This window comes from Polypterus senegalus, chromosome 3 (genome assembly GCF_016835505.1).
Source record: "Polypterus senegalus isolate Bchr_013 chromosome 3, ASM1683550v1, whole genome shotgun sequence".
NCBI lineage: Eukaryota > Metazoa > Chordata > Cladistia > Polypteriformes > Polypteridae > Polypterus > Polypterus senegalus.
Genome location: NC_053156.1, coordinates 268624072 through 268645614, shown reverse-complemented (window position 1 = coordinate 268645614; position 21543 = coordinate 268624072). Strand labels below are relative to the sequence as shown.

General features: G+C 37.4%; 1 protein-coding gene across 2 annotated transcripts in view; it reads right to left on the bottom strand.

Moving 5' to 3' along the window:
* Nucleotides 1-1045: 1045 nt before the first annotated feature.
* eif2d (eukaryotic translation initiation factor 2D) overlaps nt 1046-21543 on the bottom strand; it is a 53075-nt gene continuing 32577 nt past the window's right edge. The window contains exons 10-15 of one of the 2 annotated variants that reach the window (XM_039749142.1): nt 17547-17702; nt 15004-15093; nt 14641-14736; nt 9659-9779; nt 7265-7439; nt 1046-1214 (exon numbers count right to left, since the gene is read on the bottom strand). In XM_039749142.1, coding sequence (XP_039605076.1) covers nt 1144-1214; nt 7265-7439; nt 9659-9779; nt 14641-14736; nt 15004-15093; nt 17547-17702 — 709 coding nt within the window. In that variant the 3' untranslated portion in view covers nt 1046-1143. The remainder of the gene's footprint in view (nt 1215-7264; nt 7440-9658; nt 9780-14640; nt 14737-15003; nt 15094-17546; nt 17703-21543) is intronic. The other variant, XM_039749143.1, reaches the window with a different exon arrangement.

Genomic DNA, 21543 nt, shown 5'->3' with positions numbered 1-21543 from the left:
TAAAGGCTTGTTTTACTAATCATTTTTGGGATGACACTGCATAGACCAGACAAGTGTAACATTGCAGATTTCTCTCAGAGGTTCTCAGGCTGTAGTTTACCCACTGTGGCCTAAATAAAACAGCCATCAATTTATACTTTGGTGAGCAGAATCTATAGTGTATGGTACATTTTATTAATCCTATATGGGGAAAAAAAGTTGTAAGAGAATACAGTACTTCTAGGCATTTCAAGAAATATAGCGATATTTGTAATCGTCCTAAAACAGACACATGCATAATGTAAACAAATGAAATGGAAAAAGAATAGAAAATACAATTTTACAAAGTCAAACAGACACTAAGTTACCCGTCAAACCTCGCTACAGTAAGCCTTTCCCTTTATGTTATGCAAACATTAACAGATTAACTAACTACTCTGGTATGCAAAAGAACTTGGGAGGCAACATTTTTTCTTCCAAAATATTAAGACAGATTAGTGTTGTTTATGAGATTACATGACGAATTTGTTCAACCAGATCAGTTTTTTTTTGGCTAAGAGATAAGTAACCAGTTTTTTTAAACCATTCATGCGGTTGTTGGCTTTTAAAAAAATGAGCCAATTAAGCTCCAAGTTCACTTATTAGCTAATTTAGTTACTGGTCATACAGTTGTGTCTTAAATGAAAATGTGGATATTTTGGGCTCAAGTCCGTGAGATTCTACATCACCTAGTAACACTACCGTGCCATTGTATAACTCCAGTGAGCACAGCACTGTCTTCAGAATCAAGTTCTCTTACAACTAATCCCAGACGGGCTTGCCAGTCTAATAACTAGGCACTCACTCGGGCAAGTCGCTATCAAGTTATCAAGCCAAGTTGTATGGATTCCTGATGAAGGGGCGACTCCACAAACTCCCTATAGACAGTAACCAGGCCAGAACTTGAAGCCAACATGCTGGAACTGTAAGCCAGCAGTGCTCACAACTGTACCAGCGTGCTGCCCACCCGACATACTGATACATTGTAAATCAAATGTGATCAATGATTTTAAAAAGAGACGGGTTTAGTGTTTTAAATAAGACACTTTTTATTTTGTACACAAGCCGTTTTGGTTGGCTTACTTCTATTTACAAGTGAGGATATTCTTAGAGATGTCAAGCCGTTCATTTTTTCTTCCCGGGCTTTGCAGCTTTATCTAGACCTTGGATATACTTGCGGGGGATGTTATATTCCTCTGTAAAAAAAATTAAAATAAAAAAAACTGTTCAGAAAATTAGACAAAAGCAAATGCTATGACACAATTTCAACAGTAACTTATGCAGTGATGTTTGTCACTTTGTTCAGGTTCTAGCTGACGACCACATGATATTTGACATTCTTTTTACTCAACAATGTCCACAAACAACAGTCTAAGTGCCAAGACCTGCACATCTTTCTGCACAGAGTGGATGAACTCCAGGCCCTGTCAAGCCACAGCTATTTAGGAGTTTATTTACAAACACAGAATGATGTCTTCATTACCTTTACTGCAGATTTTAAATTGATCAGTCACTCACTCGTCTAAAAAAAATTAAAAATGGTGAGACCGGTGAGGATTCCATGAAGCGTGCTTTTAAAATCAAGACTTAGCCAAACAAGGCTCAGTCAATTCCATGAACGGCAAGAGTTTCTCATTAACTTCAGGTGGGCTTTGGCAATCGACAGTTATTCACACACTTGTGAGATTTAAATAACCCTGAAAACCGATCATCATTAACATCTACCAGGGCTCAAAAACACCGAGGAGGATGCAGTTCTGGCTCATTGCGTACCTGTGACTAAAACAAGGAACTGATGTGATGTGTGGTTGATTATGGGGCAACTTTGAGTCTTATTCAATTGTTATTAAACACAATATCAGAGACAGTGGTGGTCTTTTCAGCAATTGGTCAAGAAATAGTAGTTGATCTACAACAAGGGTCCTCAATCACGGTCCTGGAGGGCCATAGTGGCTGCAGGTTTTTATTCTAACTCAGTCCATTGAACGGTTTGACTTGTTAATGCTTGCATTCATCCAAGAGCAATTTCAATTGCACTGTAGAGTTTCCTTCTGTGAGAACATTATCCATGTGTTTTGTGGACCAGAACTTGATGGTTCTTCCAATTCCCCTCTCATTCATTTTTTATCACAGATACTTCATGGTAAGCACGTGAGCTGGAGAGCCGCTGGTTTATTGGTTGTTATCTGCACCTCATTAATAACTAATGTCTGATTATGAAAACAGGCAACAATTAAAACGTAAATGCAGCTGCTAAAATCTAAAATAGGCAATTAAGGGTTCTGAATGGTAACAGGCAAGAGAACTGAAATTAAGCCCAAAAACGTATTGCTTTAGTAGTAAATAAAAGGGTTTTAATCAAGAAATTGGTTAAAGCCGACCTGCAGCCATAGCAGACCTCCAGGACTGTAATTGAGGACCTCTGATCTACAAAGTAACTAAAATTTGCCTTTGATGAATAAAGGGACTAACAAGGTATGGGGTTAAACACCAACTTTCATTATCAGCAAGGACTGAGTTCTAATTAGGACACTGGCTGGAATGAAAACCCGTAGCCACTGCGGCCCTCCAGCACCGTGATTGAAGACCCTTGCTGTAGATCTTCGCTTTCACTCTTGCAAGAATATCTGTCTGTCACAAATGACTTGTCTGGTCAGTAAGACATTTTTGTTACAAATGAACAGTCACGTCAGTATAGCCCTCAAGTTACTGTTCCTATTTAGCATTTCGTGTTGCTCCCGTTTCTGCACTCTTCATTGTCCATCAGCATTTGAATACAACTAAGGGAGCAAACCTAATAAAAAGGGGCAATTAGAAAATGGCACAGGAAACTTCAGTCTTTAAAGTTTTCTCAACAATATAAACGTTTCAGATTTCTTTGAATAAGTAAATCAAAACGGAGCACCTCAAAAAACAATAAGAACAATTCAGAACAAGAAAGATGCACTGGTCTTGCTCTGTTCAGACCTGTGAGCTCCTACTCATTTAAATATATACTGTACTAGCAGTGCATAAAGGTTCATCTGAACGCCTAAATAGTATAAACACAGTGCTGGGAAATAAAACAAATGCACATATGACAAAAAGATGAACCCTTATGAAAGTCTCTTTTTAAGAACACTGGTATGCCCTGTATGACAATTCTTCTCACTTTGATTTTGTTGCCTCTCTCCCATACATCACTTTCTGGCTTTACACTGTAGCCATTACCCTGTGTACAAGGACATCACGATTTAAAACAGCATGGCTGGTGTCTTGCTTAAGACAAACAACGTTACATTATTTGGTGTGAAACGATCCTCCTGCTTACGTGGCTTGTCAGCTAGGAGTACACTTCTCAGCAACTAACACCCAGAATTGAGCACTAGTGAATCGTGTGATGACAAAAGTAAACTTTTTGCCAGGTTTGTCCAGACTGGTTAAGCAGTGGAGCCCAAAGCTCCTCACCAGACAGTCAAATGTTTTTGATGCAGCTGCAAATCATGATAACGCAGCCCTGCCATTACAGCATTCACATAGGACCTTTAGAAAGTAGAATCCTGTTAAAATGTATTGTGATGGACGGCCGGCATTTCAGTATGGCCGGGACGTCCCTCAACAGAAAACAGAAGAAGAATAGCAGCCTTTTCAGGGCACTACATCTCCCGGGACGCTAGATGGCAGCTCCCCTGGACGGAAATGGTTCCCTCAGGGCAGCATGGGACATAGAGTCCATTTCTTCAGCCCTGTTGGATGCCATGGGTGCCGCTAGGGGGAGCTCACCAAGATACCTGGGGACTAACCCGGAAGTAATTTGGAGTCACGAGGACGGAAGCCCGCAGTACTTCTGGGATAATTAAGGAAGGAGGATGTGGCGTTTGACCCGGAGAAAGAATACTTCCAGGTCATGGACTATAAAAGGACTCTTGGAAAATAAGCAAGTGGAGCCGGAGTTTGGAGGTAGTGTAATAGAGCTGCTGGGAGTGGAGGATTGTGCTTATTATTGTGATTATTGAAAGAATTGTGGAGTGTGCGGTGCTTTGTGCACTTTATTGAAGATTATTATTAAAGAAATTATTCTTGCCGTTTTAAACGTGTGTCTTGGACGTCTGCCTGGTGGGTTTCACGTGGCAAAAGCGACCCCTAGCATCCACAGTATGTTTTGAAACAAAGTGACAAACTACCAGAAACGTCTAGACATCTGTCTGTTACAACAAATAAACCTTTTAAAAATGTCCCCTTATTTACTTGAGCCTTTTGCTTTCACTGACAAGGCCTCTTCTTGCCTCTGTAGTGTTAGCATGAACTGAAGTTTTCCCAGCTTCTGCTATTCCTGTTTTGAGTTTGAAATAAAGTGTGAGAAGGCAGCTTTACAAAAGAGGTCCTGTTTAAGATTAGTCGTACAAGTACCGCTGAACCAGGTGAACTGGCAAAATGTAAAGATTACAGTTTGCAATGGCACTGGGAGCAAAAGCATAGGAAAAGTGCCTCACTGAAGCACAAGGCAAACAGGAATGGGTGTGAGCTGTGTCACGTGACCCGAGCCAAATTCAACTTTCATCTTTTGAAAGCTGCACTTCATTTGTATTTTTAAGAAGCAACACAAAACAGAAGTTTCCTTACATTCAGTATAACTGAATATTTTTTGGACTTGTGGGTATAAAGTGAGTGGCCAGTTTATTAGGCCTGTCTGCACTCTCTAAGACATGAATGCTGAATCAGTGACGCCAGCGTACGTGCCAAAAACATTGTTAAAAGCAGGAAGGCACGTAAGTAACAGATTGTGTGCATGCAAGTACAGTTCAGAAGGCAAATGGGCAAAATTAAATACTGAAGTAACTGGAATGCAACCTGTCAGCTGGCGCCCAGCACACTGACATAAGTGTATCAGAATCAGCAACCCTCCTGGGATTTTAACACATGACATTGTCAGGGTATGCAAGGATGGGTACAAAACTTCAACAGCACAAGAGAGGTACAAAACGATGCAGATCACAATCATAACTCACCAAACCTAGTCACAAAATAGGTTATAACAGCAAAAGAAAAAAAATGAAGGTGGGACAGTTGTAGTGGGCTAAGGAATAAAAAACACTGGACTCTGTGAGACGGATCTAATGAATCCCAGTTCTGATTCACACTGATAATTGGACCAGAATATGGTGAAAACACTTGAGATCTATTCCTGCGAGTGTTAGTGTGGACTGGTGTTGGTGTTAACTTTCAAGTCCTCTCAGGCGTGAAATTCTATGTAAATAACCAATTTTGATGATATATGGAGTGTTGGGCCCAAATAACGCTATGGACATTATTCTGCTGCCATCCTGCAAATCGGTGATTCTCAACGTGGGGCACATGCGCCACGGGCGGGCAATTTGAGAATTTATAAAATGAAAAAACAGAAATTCACTGTTAAAAATGATAAAAAAAATAAACAACTTTCATTTTTATTTTTTACAGCAACATTTATATATTTATATAAAGATAGAAGGGATGAAGAACCCTATAATTTATGATTTTACAACCAGCTTGGGTTTTTCTACTTAGAAATTGTTTTTATCATCAAAATAATATGAATTGTAACAAAGATTATAAAATTTTGTAATATAACAAATATAAAATGATCAAAATATTACAGAAAAAGCTGTCATTAAAAGTTATTTTATATTTATGAATATCATGTCTATTATTATATGTTTTCAAAACTGTATTTCTATATTACTTCATATTATACATTTTTTTTTAACAATTTCTTAGTGATTTCTTTGTCAGTACTTCAACTATCCTTTCCCTCTTTTGTTTCCATGTTCTTTGGAAGTTTGTTTAGACAAAATTAATGACATTATGGGCTTCCTCCATGTGAGCAGGAGTTCACTTTTTGAACAGGTAATAATAAGAATAAGGTATATGTTACAGTGGAGGACATCATGATTTTAGAGAGGCCTAGGTGGGGCATGGCCAAAAACAGGTTGGAAACCACTGCTGTAAATGAAATAATGTCATACTGCAAAAATATTGTGAATTTTTCTCTGTATTCTGCCAGTCTACGGTAACTCATCAATATGGTGGATTTTTTTTTTTTTTTTTTGGTTTATAAATGAAAAGCTGATGTGGCATCCGTACAATCTAATTGGTGATATGCCTGTTGAATTTGGTCTGGTGAAGGTTTACCTTGGTGCAAGTAGCTCTGTGGGGGGAAAAAAAAGACAACATTACTGCAATCTATTAAAAGAACAAGAAAGCCCCCTAAGCATTGTTCATAATGCAGCAGCTATCAATGTTTGCTTCAGGGTAATGTTAAAGTCACAAAGCCTTGTGCTGTGGTAGCCTACGGTAGTGCAAGCAATTAAAAAATAAATATATATTGTAAGGAAAGTGGCAAAGAAACATTGGGTGTTGGTGACCGTTTCAAAACATATCACACAAAGTATGTGTCCTAAATCTGCATCAGTACAGCTGTGGACAAAACAAATACCTCATCTACAGTATTTATGTTGCCCTTTTAGTATGTACTTGTTTCTGTTACACATAACTTTTTTTCTTGTTGAAAAAAATAAATGTTTTTCACTCTTTTTCCCCGCCATAACACTAAGGAGGTTAAAAGCACGTTGTGAATCTTCATGACACACACTGGATACAAACAGAACAATGTTTGAATGGCACTGAAGATGTGCACATCAATTCCGCTCAGCTGAACATGTTCGAAAGGCCCTCGTTCGGCTCCTGGGGCACGACACTCAGTTTGACTTAATAAAGCAGTTCACCATCTGCAGGACAAGATGGAGGAAGCTCTTCTGTGTAGCTCATGTGTGACACTAGACATGGGTCAGTAACCCCATGATGCCCACTTGACACCTTGTGGATTCTGAATCCCTGAGAAAGTCATACTGTTCAGCAATGAAATGGAGCCACTGATAAAGAAGCTGTTCAGCCTATGCCATTACTTCCAGTTAGAACACAAGAAACTTGACAAATTAGAGAGGTCCGTTCAGTCCATCAAATATTTTTTTGTTTTTGTTTTAGCTAATATCTAACCTATCCCAATATCTCATACAGATACATCCTAAAGGTTGTCATTGTTTCTGCTTCAATTACATGTCTCGGTAGTTTGTTCCAGATTCCCACAATGCTTCCTGGTTTCAGTCCTAAATGCATTTTCCCATAAGTCAGATTAAGTCTTGACAGACTGAAAAGCCCAAACACTGACACAGGCCCCGTTACTAAACACTCTATTAATGTGATGACTTTCCCACCGCCCAGCACATACCAAGGAGTAATCTGCCGACGTGATTGACCTGGTTGCCTTGAATCTGAACTTGAACCTTGTCCTTAGACCCTGGGAGAGGGCTGATGGTGGAACTTGCTTGTACTCTCTGTTGTAGGCATGAGGCCACAGCCTGTGGTTCCAAACCATAGAGTTCAAGATTTTTGATAAGAGTAACCTAAAGAACAGAAAACAATTTGTTATTCTAATGCCAGAAAAACGAATCACTCTAGTGTGTGAAATAAGTGTGCAGTACTGACTGAAAGTGAAATGCAAAGCAAATGTATGAGACTGACTAGCAGCAATCACTTCTAAAGCAAGGGGGCTCAGGTTTGATTGTGGACCACCACAGTGGCTGCAGGTTTTTGTTCCAACCCAACATCTTAAATAAAAGTCAATACTTGCTGATAACTGAGCTTGTTATTTCAATCTGTGACTTTAATCTGCTACACTGGCTATTTCTTACATTGCAGTTTTTTTTCCTATCTGAGGACATCATCCAAATTACAGAGGTATCTTGGTATATGTCCACTTTGGAATAAGTCCAGCTTGGTATACGTCCTGTTTGGACACGAAACATTTTGCTTGGTATACGACCCTTGTTTGGAATACGACTCGCATGCTAGAACACCGTGCGCTACCCTTGTTTGCCTTTTCTCGAGACTGACTGACTGCCCATGAGCGTCAGTACACTGGCTGCTAGCATTCAGTGAACAACCCGCGCTATAACTCTCTGTGAATTTTCACGTGATTGTGTTTTTCCACATAAATTTGAATGGATTGTTGAAAAGTATGAAGGTGGCATGTGTATCCGGGACTTGGCTGCTGCATACCGTATGCCGAGAACGACGGCATCTACGATTGTGAAAAACAAAGACGTTATTAAAAAGTAAAGTGACGGTTATATTTTCATTTATTTCCTCTATTTGCTTTTGTATTTATGTATTTTAGTATTAAGCAGTGTTTAAATTATTTCATAAAACTCCATCAAAGTGTAATATGCCAATAATAATAGGATTTTTTTTCATGGGAACGGATTAATCATTTTCCCTTTATTTCTTATGGGAAAAATTTGTTTGGTATACGTCCTGTTTGGTATAAGTCAAAGGATCAAGGACGTATACTGAGGTACCACTGTAGTTTTCTTTTTGCAGATTAGCAACTATAATTCTGTCACTTTTTTCCCCAATTCTTTTTAAACAGATGTGCCTTTATATGTATTAATTCTATATATAGTAATGTGTAAAATTTATGTTTGCATTTTACCTGAGAATTTGTCACAGCGCTCTGCATCTGCATTTAGTAAAGAGCACTATATAAAAATAAGCTGAAAGTGAATACTTCACGATTAACACCATAGATGTTAAAGAAACCAAGTTAGTTGGTGAGGAGCTGCCTCCTTTGTTACTTGCATCTTTTTGTTTACTGACAGCAAGTTACGAAAGCAAGAAATGTCGGTGTTTAATATTAACTCCCAGAATGCACAAGAGTGACACTACAATGCCACACAATCTTGTGCTCTCAGATGTGGAACATAGCCAGGTATTCTTGAATGCAGGTGGCGGGGCCTCGATGCATAAGGTTGAAGGCTGTTCTACTAGACAGTGAAGTTCTACAGCATTGTGATTGCATTTGTATGAGAGCAATTAGCATGCCCCATATATAAATATGCACATTTACAAGGTGATTGTGGTTAGTAAAGGGTATATTGTGTAGAGTTGTATACACCCCTGGTTTTATATTCAATTTCCTATTTTTCTGCCGTGCGCATATTTTCATGGTTGAATCAACGCAAAGTTTTAGAAATAAGGCCCGAGGAGATGGAGGCCACCCAGCCTGTCCAGGATAGCCAAAATTTTTATTTTGCCAGAAACTTCATTAACTAAAGTTGTGGTTCTTTTTCCTCTATTCTTGCCACTCGGTCAGTTCTTTCCTTTGAATGTTTTTTTGTTTTATTTTCAAGTGTTCTCCAATGGGAGCAAGTAAGATCAAATGTATCTCTCTCTCTCTCTCTGTGTTGCTGCTTCATTTAAGTTCATATGTGTATTTACAGTATATGTGGCATGACACACTGATTTCCATTTTTTGTTGGCATTTTGTGAATCTGTGTAAGCACTTAGTCTATCATAAGTTCAGACCGTCATATAAGAAATTACATGAATGTGAAGCACAACATGCATTCACATACTATCCAATTAACCCTTAACTTTTGTCATGTTTAAAATATTACACAAAGTAATGTATGTCATTAATGTGAGCTTGGCTAGGCCATATCAGCTTCTTAAAGGGAATTCAAGAATGAGTTCTGCATCTTATGCTTCACTTATATATTTATATAAAAAAAAAACAAAAAAAAAAAACAGCATAACCAGATGAAACATGAAAAACAGAATGTACCTTTTTGTTAGAGCCTCGTGATGCTACAGAAATATCTATTGGTGCAATATGTCCCTTCCGAATGATAGGTGGCTGGTCGGGGAACATGAGCTGGTGGTAAGGCTGCATTCTGTCCAGACATCTAGAAACATTACAATCACATGTGAAGGCCCCGTTTCAACATACTGCAAAAACATTATACACACACACACACATAGTCTGTCTGTATGTTCCCTATACATTTCCTTTTCTCATTGATCGAACTAGATCAAATCTTGCTTACTTGCTCTCTACGAGTATATGGAACAGACAGACCACTCTTGAATCCAATTTTTTTTTTTTTTTTTAATTTGTGTGCTACAGTTTGCACACCAGTGACCGCCTGCTGGCTCAGAACAAGTGAAACACCTGAACAGACTGAAGCCAGACAAGCAGACAAAATGACCACAGCTTAACATTACTTACCTGGGCAATGCCCTGTGCTGCTTATGTCTACAATAATTTACAAAAAGGAGTACCGTGCACCTCTGCAGGAGCATGCCGAGTAAGGTTTGACCAAGAATGGAAGTGCAGTGCAACACAAAGTAGAATCAAAGGGCTGTGGTTTAACTCCTGTTTTCCCAGGTTTTCTTCCTAATCTAAGCACTTTGAACTGACCACCTTTAACTAAGAGGATAAGCAAGGCATGACAGCACTCTTGGTTACAACACAACAAGGAGTCGAGTCAGAAACAAAAATTAAAAAATTTTCTAAATATATGCTTCTGTATAATGTAATATCGGGAGTGCGCTCCCCTCCATTTTCTCGTATACTGAGATAGAGGAAAAGGTCATCAGAACCACTTCCAGCTACGCAAAATTTCTGAAATATCATATCTCTTTGTTCCTCATCATAATTAAATGATAATATCGATAGTTAAAATATCGATACACAATCATTTATCTCTATTAATAATCAAACTTTATATTAAAATTATATTTTCGCACTTAGGGAGATCAAAAACAGTGGTGGATTTTTTTCATGATTTCATGCGCATTGCCTAGATTACATGCAAAGTAAAGAGTTATAGTCACCTAAAAACATAGAAAAAGTGTTAGTATTATATAATATTTGTTGCAATAAATTTCTATAGGTAAAACTGTATTTACCTACAATTAATTATAATAATGATGGCGGAAAAAAAATAGAAAAAAAATGTATTACCAAGAACACGACAGGGATGTAGCAGCTTATTGTTCCCATTATTTAGATGGCATGTTCAATGTTTACACGTTATTGTTAAACTGATGATGTATAAATTAAAATAAAATTAATAATATTTATTGAACGAATATGCATTATATTGAATACAGTTTTTAATATCGTGTACACATTTCTATTTCCACGATACCAAAAATTTGGATTTGTTTAAATAAAAAACAACCACTTCCGGTTGAGTAATTTTTGTCAAATTTCATATCTTTGCTTTTAATCATTAGAAATATCTATACAAAATTTGAATCGTCTATCAGTAATTATAACCAGTTTACTTGAAAATTCGCCAAAGTATTCGGTTAAAGTACCACTTCAGGTTGCCAGAAGTGGCCCAAAAGTTGATAGGATTTCTTATTTTTGATATAAAGCCGGTGTACAGAAATCTCACTGACCGAGGTCAAAGCATTTGAGTTATCGTGTTGACACACAGATGGATATAATTTCAAAAATGGTATTTTCGGACTCAGGAAGGTCTAAACGTCAAGATTCAACAAAATCTCGAGGTTGAATATTTTTACGATTCTTGTACTTTATACAAACCCGATTCCAAAAAAGTTGGGACACTATACAAATCGTGAATAAAAACTGAATGCAATGATATGGAGGTGCCAACTTCTAATATTTTATTCAGAATAGAACATAAATCATGGAACAAAAGTTTAAACTGAGAAAATGTATCATTTTAAGGGAAAAATATGTTGATTCAGAATTTCATGGTGTCAACAAATCCCAAAAAAGTTGGGACAAGGCCATTTTCACCACTGTGTGGCATCTCCCCTTCTTCTCACAACACTCAACAGACGTCTGGGGACCGAGGAGACCAGTTTCTCAAGTTTAGAAATAGGAATGCTCTCCCATTCTTGTCTAATACAGGCCTCTAACTGTTCAATCGTCTTGGGCCTTCTTTGTCGCACCTTCCTCTTTATGATGCGCCAAATGTTCTCTATAGGTGAAAGATCTGGACTGCAGACTGGCCATTTCAGTACCCGGATCCTTCTCCTACGCAGCCATGATGTTGTGATTGAAGCAGAATGTGGGCTGGCATTATCTTGTTGAAAAATGCAGGGTCTTCCCTGAAAGAGATGACGTCTGGATGGGAGCATATGTTGTTCTAGAACCTGAATATATTTTTCTGCATTGATGGTGCCTTTCCATGCACTTTTGCAGGAGGGTCTTGGCTGAGGCTTGATAAAGAGTGGCCATACATAAAAGACAGACTAATCTGGAACCCACAGCTTTGACCCTGGTGATCCCAGTGGGTTTTTTGTTTCCTGTGTACTACACTTTGCCCACCCGTGTCACCAGCTGGCTCAGAGCATCCAAACAAACTAAAGCCAGACTAGCAGACAAAATGGCCAGACCAGAGCCTAACGTTACATACCTGAGCAATACTATGTGCTAATTCTGTCTACTATAAACACAAAAAGGAGTATTGTGCACTTTTGCAAAATATCTTTAACTACAGTGCTTAACCACTGGAAATCAAATAAAGGTAGCAAAGTAACAAATCTTCAGCATACAGCACCTGGGGCCTAGACAGCAGTGATACAACTGAGAACATTACAGTATTCCCATATTTTAAAATCCTCAAATAAACAGAAGACAGTTTCTGATTAAAAACAATCAGAAATAGAAGGTAGGAATTTCAGTAAAATTAAAAAAAAAATAAAGAGTTGCATCATATTAATACTTACATTTTTGGGAATACTTCTGTTTTAATATAGAGTTGAAAAATAAGTCTTAAAAAGTATGTCTACAACGGAGTATCTCCGTTATTAAGCACAACAAATTCAAAGTAACTTGCAAACGCTGTTTAATGTGTAACTGTGTATCATTTGCAAAAGCTGGTTAATTTATAATTATGGCACAAAGATCCTCTCATCGATACCTAACAATAAATGCGTGATTAGTAAAGGTGAACTGGAGGTTCTTATATCCTCATTAGGACTATCAGAGAAAACGGAGTGCGGGGTCTGAATGCTGAATGCTCAACCAACAGATTTCAGTTTTGAACTTGTAGATATCTGCTGACGAATAGCACATATAGTCTTTTTACATTTTCCTTCTTTATCACCTGTGTTTGAAGAACTAACTAGACTGTAAAAGATGAGCAAGAATTATGTGCAATTTAGCAGATTTTGAAAACTAATTACATCCATAATATAAGGCAATGTGTGCCATGGACAAGAAGATCACTGAATATCATCGTTATGTATGACACCAAGTAACTTCCCAGCCATCTCTCATTTTAAAGAGTTTTACTTCTGTGCCATACAGTTATCATCTTAGTATAAACTTAGGACATCCAGTGCCGCCGTGAGTGGCAGCCATTCCAGCAGCTCCGTGTATGACTTTTTCTTTCTACCTTTTTTCTCTATTTTTCTCTATTTCACTGATCACTCCTACCACTTTCTTTTATGTGGAGTCGTTCCCTGGACAAAATGATTGTCTAATTGCTAGTGTTTTTGAACTTTTGGTTGATTAAAAAGATAATGTTTAAAAAAATATTTTATGTTGGAAAAACATAACGGAACACTTGCGGAAATGAAGTCTAAGAAACGCGAGAGACTTCAAATGATCGACAAGGAAACATCTGTCTTTCGGAAATTGATCGACGCATCAATCTCATATGTGCTGAAAAACAATCTCAACATTCACATTAATTAAATTTAAGATTTATCCTTTGATTCCTTTATTAATAAAATGTCTTTCAAACTTGTAAAAATGAACTGTTTTTATTGGCGATTGTCCATAGATTGTGTTGTCACGACTTTATTTATGGGCAGTCCCTCAGGTGCGCCGCGAAAGAAAAACTTTTGGACGTAGTGCACTGCAACTCGAAAAAGGTTCCCTTTCACTGATCTAAACCTAAGAGTGGGGCAGCTGTACATTTCCATTTATTCAAAGCAACTTGAACAAATAACTGTAACTGCTATTTTTATTTTTACAGTTGGAGCACATTTAGGCTGATTGGCAAGTCTCTGGTAGAGTTTAGATCTAAAAGCTACATATTCGACATTCCTCCACAGACAACAGTCTAGACAATAAGCCACATTGGCCCACTCATTTTATATGTTTTTCCCCTCACCATTGAATCACTGAATGTTCCAGCATTCCCTAAATGCTTTGCCTCCTTAAAATGAGCCAAGTGGTCCTCCAAATTACGACAATTCCACACAGTCTGCTGCAGGAGGACATGTGTGTTACTTGCTAGAACAATTTAACATGCACTAGAAAGGTTAGGTTTGCATTTTCTCGCAATTTATTATAATAAAATGAATACTTCTCCTTAAAATAAATTAATAAAGTATGAAACAGTGTGTAGTTTTACAGTTGGTGTGTTGTGTTTCCTGCTCAGAAATCGTTTTCTTGGACTGCAAGTAAAAGCTAATGCTAACTTCACAGTACACACTGTACATTACCTGAAGCAAACTGCACTTCCTGTAACAGCATCATAAGTTGTGTGCGTGGTTCATCACAAGGTGAAATTCTTTACTGTAATCAATCATCAAACGAATGGTTAAGCTTTATTAACATGCCATTTTTTAGATGGTCAAAACTAAAATCTGTGTATAACAGAGCAGCTGCGATTAATAAATTAATAAATTTGGAACTGCACAAATTTTCAAATTAAAAGTATTGTCAGAGTTTTCCTTCACATATACAATGAACTGGAAATTTAATTCTTGCTACTTTTATATATTTTCAGTAGGTGTGCTCCAAAGCAGTGTTTTTAGATTTTCACATACCTGGAAAAAAGATCATCCCATTTCAGCACTTCAGTTTCATGCTGCTCAGATTTATCTAAAAGGCAGTCACAGAGGATGGGGTTCACATTAATATAGCTGTGGAGGAAATAAAAAATGAAAAAAAGATCTGTTTTATGGACACAATGCAACGTTTACGATTTCACTTGGGCACAGTTTACTGACAGCACCTTTTAAAATGACTGTACGCCAATACCTACATTACCTGATGGCCTTTTAAAAAACTGCAGATTTTACAAAAAGCCAGCCTTGAATCTTACAGTGGCCTGGCATGTTGGACTAGCATTAACTACCTAATCAAAGAAAAAAAAAAGTCACCAGAGTAAATATAAAAAAGGCGCTTACTTTTTGTTTTCAGTGTGGACTAGTTCATTGGTCTTCACATAGTCTGTTACAATGGTCCTGACTTCAGTGGCAGTAAGGAGGTCCCCCTTCCTATTTAAAAAAACAATGTCATGTTAGCTCAATTATAACAGTGGAAGTGGACATCAGGTAGAAGAAAGCAATGTATTCTAGCTGCCACACTGAACAGGTTTTAATTGCCTCCTATCAGTCCTTCATGGGGGAGGACACTTAAATCAGCAGGGTCTTCACAGTTACACAGACAGTGTGCATTATACAATGCCTAACAAAAAAGGTATTCACCTCTTGGACGTTTTCATATTTTACAGTTATACAACATTAATTCACACTGGTTTGAACTTGACTTTTTTGACACTGATGTCAAATTGAAAACAGATCCCTTCAAAGTGGTCTAAATTAATTACAAATATAAAACACAAAACAAGTTCATTGTGTAGGTATTAATCCTCTTCAAGTCAGTATTTAGTAGATGCATCTTCTTTAATCATGATATACGAGAAAAAAATACCAGGAAAAGTACAAATTTTTACTGGGAGCAGCTCGCTAAATAGTAAACATCCCAACCCCACTATGATCATCAAGCTTGTAAACCAGTCCAATCAGACCTATAGAAAAAGCTTTTTAAAATAAAAAAAATACGAGTCCTAGTAGCTTGATATGGGTGGAGCGTGATCAGAGCAGGCAACTAACTTATGGGTCTTATGAGACTGCTGCATTAACGTGTTACTGCGCTTCAAAAAAGAGACAAACTCAAAGTTGATCATTCAAAAAGAGATGCAGCTAAAAAGAAAGAATTGCAGTTTGTGGAAAATTATTCTTGACATTTGCAGCTGGAAAAAAAAACAAACAAAAAAAAAAACACATGATTTGAAGAATAACTCTAAAATTCTTAATATTGCACTTGAGACAAATGATAGAGACTTACACGTCATTTCTAAAGCAGATCATTTTTACGTGTTTAATTTGGCCTTTTCCAACTACAGTTTAGTTCTACCCTTCATGCACTAGATATACATAGAATGATCATACTCTTCAAATGAATCTGCAGTCTTTATTAATCTTTGCTTTTCTCGGTTTTCTTCTCTGGTGGTGTTCTGTGCCACCGCCACCACCTGATCATGAAGTTTGAATGTAAGTGAATATTCCAACCTGCTATGAAACCCACTGATAAAGCCTTCATTTACAAACAAAATAATGCTGCTCTAGTAGCAACGTGCACATACATACATATTTTATATATATATATATATATATATATATATATATATATATATATATATATATATATATATATATATATATATATACACACACATACACAGGTATATATATATATATATATATATATATATATATATATATATATATATATATATATATATATATATATATATATATATATATATATATATATATATAAAAAAAAACACAGACTGAGCAACGACATGGAAGACAATGATGGTACTGCAGAAGATATGATGCATCAACAATGTTAAACCTGAATGGACAGTTTCAGTTACTGGCTACTTTTGGGGTAACTGCCTACTCATTCTTTTGGCATATGTAAAATTTCCTCTGCACTTGCATACGTCTACTTTTATATCCTGTAAATTTAATTCTCTAGGATTTCTCTCCAGGACTTACCTTTGATTTTTTTATTTGTTGCAACAAATACCACAAAGTTGTATATGTCTTTAAAATGTTTAATTAATGCACTATTAGAATAAAGCTACTTCCCAGAGATGAGATTTTACAATTAATGTATTAAACTATTTGATGAGTGCAATACACTAATGAACAAAAAGGGAAGGTTAACTTGAAAATGTGTACCTGATTTACTACTGACATACAGCATGTAATGTTCATAATGTAGAAGTACATGCCTGTGTATGGGGATGGAGGGGCCTTTTGACCTTCGACACCCTGGGGCAAGTGGAGATCTTAGTACCTTAGCAATGACTACATCATGATATGCAGAACCCAGGATGTCATTCATGGGACATATCTGGAAGTAGTTTCTGGTCAAAACTTAAGAGCCATTTCAGGCCATGAAGCTAATTAATTTGAAATTAGGACGCGAGACATTAAAAGGATGTCAACTGGTGGAGGATAAGTGTGAAAAAAGTGTGGGAGTGTGAATAAAAGAGTGTAAGTACAAGGAAAGTAGAGAAGGGGATGCTATGTGGGAAAATGAACGAGTCAGCCCTCATGGTTGTCTGGGAACACCGTGTATATAGATTAGCCACTTGGCATGAAGATTTATTATTTTCCCTTTTCTTTTATACTTCTGCGTTTTCCTTGTCATATTAAATAATTCTTGTAACAAAATGCCATTCTTGTTTTATATTGTGTCTCCTTGGTTTTTGTTTGGATTTGGGATGGCTCAAGAGTGACCCCTAGTAGTCAAAGGCTGTACTACTTTATTTCTATATGAACCGCTTCATTTACTGAGCTAAATAAGGAATGGGAGGTAAGTGTTACCATCAGCTGTGGATGGAGGTAAATAACATTGAACAACTTCTTACTTGTGTTGTGAGTTCTGAAAGAGCAGGGCCAGTTTACTGGAGACGCCATAGATGGTGCTGATTTCAGGGGGCTGATACGTCTTTATATAATCTTTGCTGGTCTCACTGGCTGATGCATCCATCAGGGATTCCTCCAGGACTCCGAGCCGCTGAAGCCTGAAAAAAAGTACAACTTTACAGATAGTTTGCAGCTTTTCTTATGAAATCCCATAAGCAGCTGAGTGCTGTTTGAAGAGGAAATGCCTAAAGCAACAATTGATGTATACTTAGGCACACAAGTCATGCCAGTCAGTCATTACACTATGGACTCCAAGGTATTAAAATAAACAAAAAAGATGAAGAAAAAAAAAAAAAAGAAAAACATTTGTCGCAGTTATTTTTGGCTTGTTCTTAAAAAAAAACAAAAAAAACAAAACAAACCCCACCCACAATATTTATAAAAACTCTATCTGACCTTAGTCTCCGATTTCCTGCTCTGGGTCTGACAAAACCTGCTGCTCCTCATTATGTCCATTGTAAACACACACGACTACACTCATACAAATGTTTAGACCTGCATGGAGTGTGCTTAGTTAGCACTGTGAATATAGCACATGGTCTTTGGCAAATCTGCCACATAGTTACTTAAGTAAAATCCAAGTATCAGAAAGGAAAAAAAGCATAAGTAACTTATCTCCAAAGCTTTTCTAACATGTGTTTGCAGACTCATTGTAAGTAATGAGGAACCTAATTCATAAGTCACTAGCTGGAAATTTACAGATGTGGACAAATTTGACGGTATCTCTCCACAAAAATTGAAGAACCAACAATCTTTTATTGTTTTTAACATAAATCTGCCTTTGCTTTAGAGTTTTGATTCAACAGAATATTTCAAATTATAACACAAATGAAAATGGCATGGATAAAACTGATGGGACCCTTAACCTAATATTTGGATGTATAACCTTTATCAGTAAATCAGTGCAAACAAGCGATTCCTGGAGCTTTTCCTGAGCAAACTGCTCCAGTTGTGTCAGGTCTGAAGTATTCCTTCTCCAGACTATATGTTTCATTTCTTCCCACAGATGTTCAATAAGGTTCAAATCAGGGCTCATAGAATGCCACTTAACAATACTGCTATTGTTTGTTCTTAGTCATTCTTAGGTGCTTTTAGCAGTGTATTTTTGTTAATTATCAGAATGTCTTGAGATTTCATTGTTCCCTGCGCAGACTTGGGTGCCAGACGCAGCAAAAAAGACCCAAAACATAACCAAGCCTCCTCCATATTTCACAGTAAGTATGGTGCTTTTTTATTTGAAAGATTCGTTATTTCATCTGTGGACACAGAGCTGATGTCACTTGCTGAAAAACTCCTGCTTGGTGTCATCTGTTCAAAGGACATTCTCCCAGAAGCAGTGTGGCTTGTCAATATGCATTTTAGCAAATTCCAGTCTGGCTTTTTTATGTTTTTCTTCCCACAGTGGAGCCTTCCTCTGTTTTCTTCTAATGAGCACACTGTCATTCAGAAAGAGGTAGATGGTGTAATCAGACACTGATGGACCTTGACCTTGGAGTTCAGCTTGTATGTTGCATCTCTTTTGAAGTTGTTCTTGTTTTTCGGTCTACCATTCTCACAAATTTCTGCTCGTTCTGGGGTTGATTTTCCTCTTGTGGATGCGTCCAGGGAGGTTGGCTACAGTCCCATGGAACTTAGACGTAATATTTACAACTGTTGTCACAGGAACATCAAGCTGCTTGGAGGTGGTCTTATAGCCTTTGCCTTTAGCAAGCTTGTCTATAACTTTCTGCCCGACCTCCTCAGACAACTCTTTCCTTTGCTTTCTTTGGTCCATGTTCAGTGTTGGACACACAATGGGACCTAACAGCAGAGTGACTACTTTTCTCCATTTAAACAGGCTGACTGACTGATTTCATGAATGGAGTTGTGTGTGACACTAATTAAAGAAAACAGCTAGTTTGAAAAATCACTCTAATCAAACTATTTATGATGTTTTCTATGGATACTACAGGAGTATTGGGCCATTTTTAAATATTTTCTTTGCTTCACTCTATGACATATCAAAGGCATGCAGGTATACAGGGAACAACTGCTTTTCGTGTAATCACTTTTCAGGAGGTATACAGCACATTGGGGTACCAACAAATGTGACCATTTCATAAAACAAACACATGGATAACATTTCAGTCATACATCAATTATCTAAACCACTTATTCAGCTGGTTTATAGGGTAGCAGTGGCACTATGGCATGAACAAAACCCACCAAGCTCATTTTATTCACAAAATGTTAAAAGAAAAAAAAAATACAAACAAAACAGCAATCCCTGACCAATAAGTGAGCTACTGGTTTGCAAGTGCTGGTTCAGTTTTTTTGAGCTGTCATTGTTTTGGCAGTGCATCTGCTCAATCAAAATGTAAATTACAGCATGTCATTGAGTCAGCAGAAAGGATTGTGGGCCTGAAACTGGACTCTGCTGAGGACCTGTATACAGTACAGACCAGAATACATGCAGGAAGTATATTTAACAAGTTTACACTCACTCAGGCAACTGTCTCTTTCAGTTGTTACCAATACAGAAATGTTACCGTTTGCCAATTGCAAGAACTGCTAAGCACACTAAGGTTCTATCCTACTGCTGTCACTCTGGCTAAACACGATTTCTGATTCATCTCTATTTTTTCCTGATCTCAATTTTTTTTCCTATATATTGTATAAGGCATACATGATACATTATATTACAGGGCAGGAGTCAAATTGTTTTATTTAATTGTGTTTTGTGCAAGGTACTGCTGTTGCCTAGGACTGTAAATCCAGTAATGTTGGGATGGTGTCATGTGTTGTGCTGTTCATTGTATTTACTTTAGTGTATGGATGTACAGTACCACCAAGAGAAATTCCAAGCAACTATGCTGCCTGGCAACAAACTTTAATTAAATTCAAATCTGCTCCTGTTAGAAGTACTGTACCATCAAAAGGTCCATGATGATAATTCTCCAGACTAGCTTGTAACAATCCTGAACAGCACTGTATAGAGCTAGAGTATCTAGTGCATGTCATCCAGTTCAAAAGAGTTTAATGCCTTTAGTAATAGCAAGCAATGGTGAAGATTTCTAGTTCTCAGACAGATTGGCAAAATCTCTCTGAATAAATAACCCTACATATTCCTGAAAATGAGCAGGCAACTAATTTTGAAATCCATTATCAGCTGTATTATCCATGCATAATAAATGTGTGTGAGAATTACATATAGTCTGACAGTAATTAATAAAACATAGGGGATAAAACAGGTAAAAGGATGCAATGAAGACGTGCTGTGCTGTTTATTTATTTTTATTTATTTAACTGAGGACCAGGATATGCAATTTTATGTCCTCTCACCCGATTGTTCTGAGAAATATGTATTATTACAACTCATTTCAGTATGTTTGTTGGCCATTAGATGGAGCAAAATAGAAGGCCATCATTATTCTTATCAAGAGGCCAAAGTCTATACCAGAGTGTGAATTATGCCTTGGTGTTTAAGGTTACATAATCATTTGGGTTCAGTGATGGAATCACAAGCTCAAAAACTTAAATAAAAAAAGATCTGGACCATTTTGCCATTTCTAGAATTGATATTAATTTCAAGTTACTTTTTTGGGAAAAATGTCTTTTACTTCATCTCTCTGCATTTTTATGTTATATAATGCTGTGGTCCTTACAGGGTGAAAAAGGAGCTGAGCTGTAAGGCAAAGCTCTCAATTTACCAGTCGATCTATGTTCCTGCCCTCACCTATGGTCATGAGCTATGGGTAGTGACCGAAAGAACGAGATTGCGAATACAAGTGGCTGAAGTGAGTTTCCTCCGCAGGGTGTCTGGGCTTTCTCTTAAAAGATAGGGTAAGGAGCTCAGTCATCCGGGAGGGACTCAGAGTAGAGCCGCTACTCCTCCATATTGAGAGGAGTCAGATGAGGTGGCTCGGGCATCTGATCAGGATGCCTCCTGGACGCCTCCCT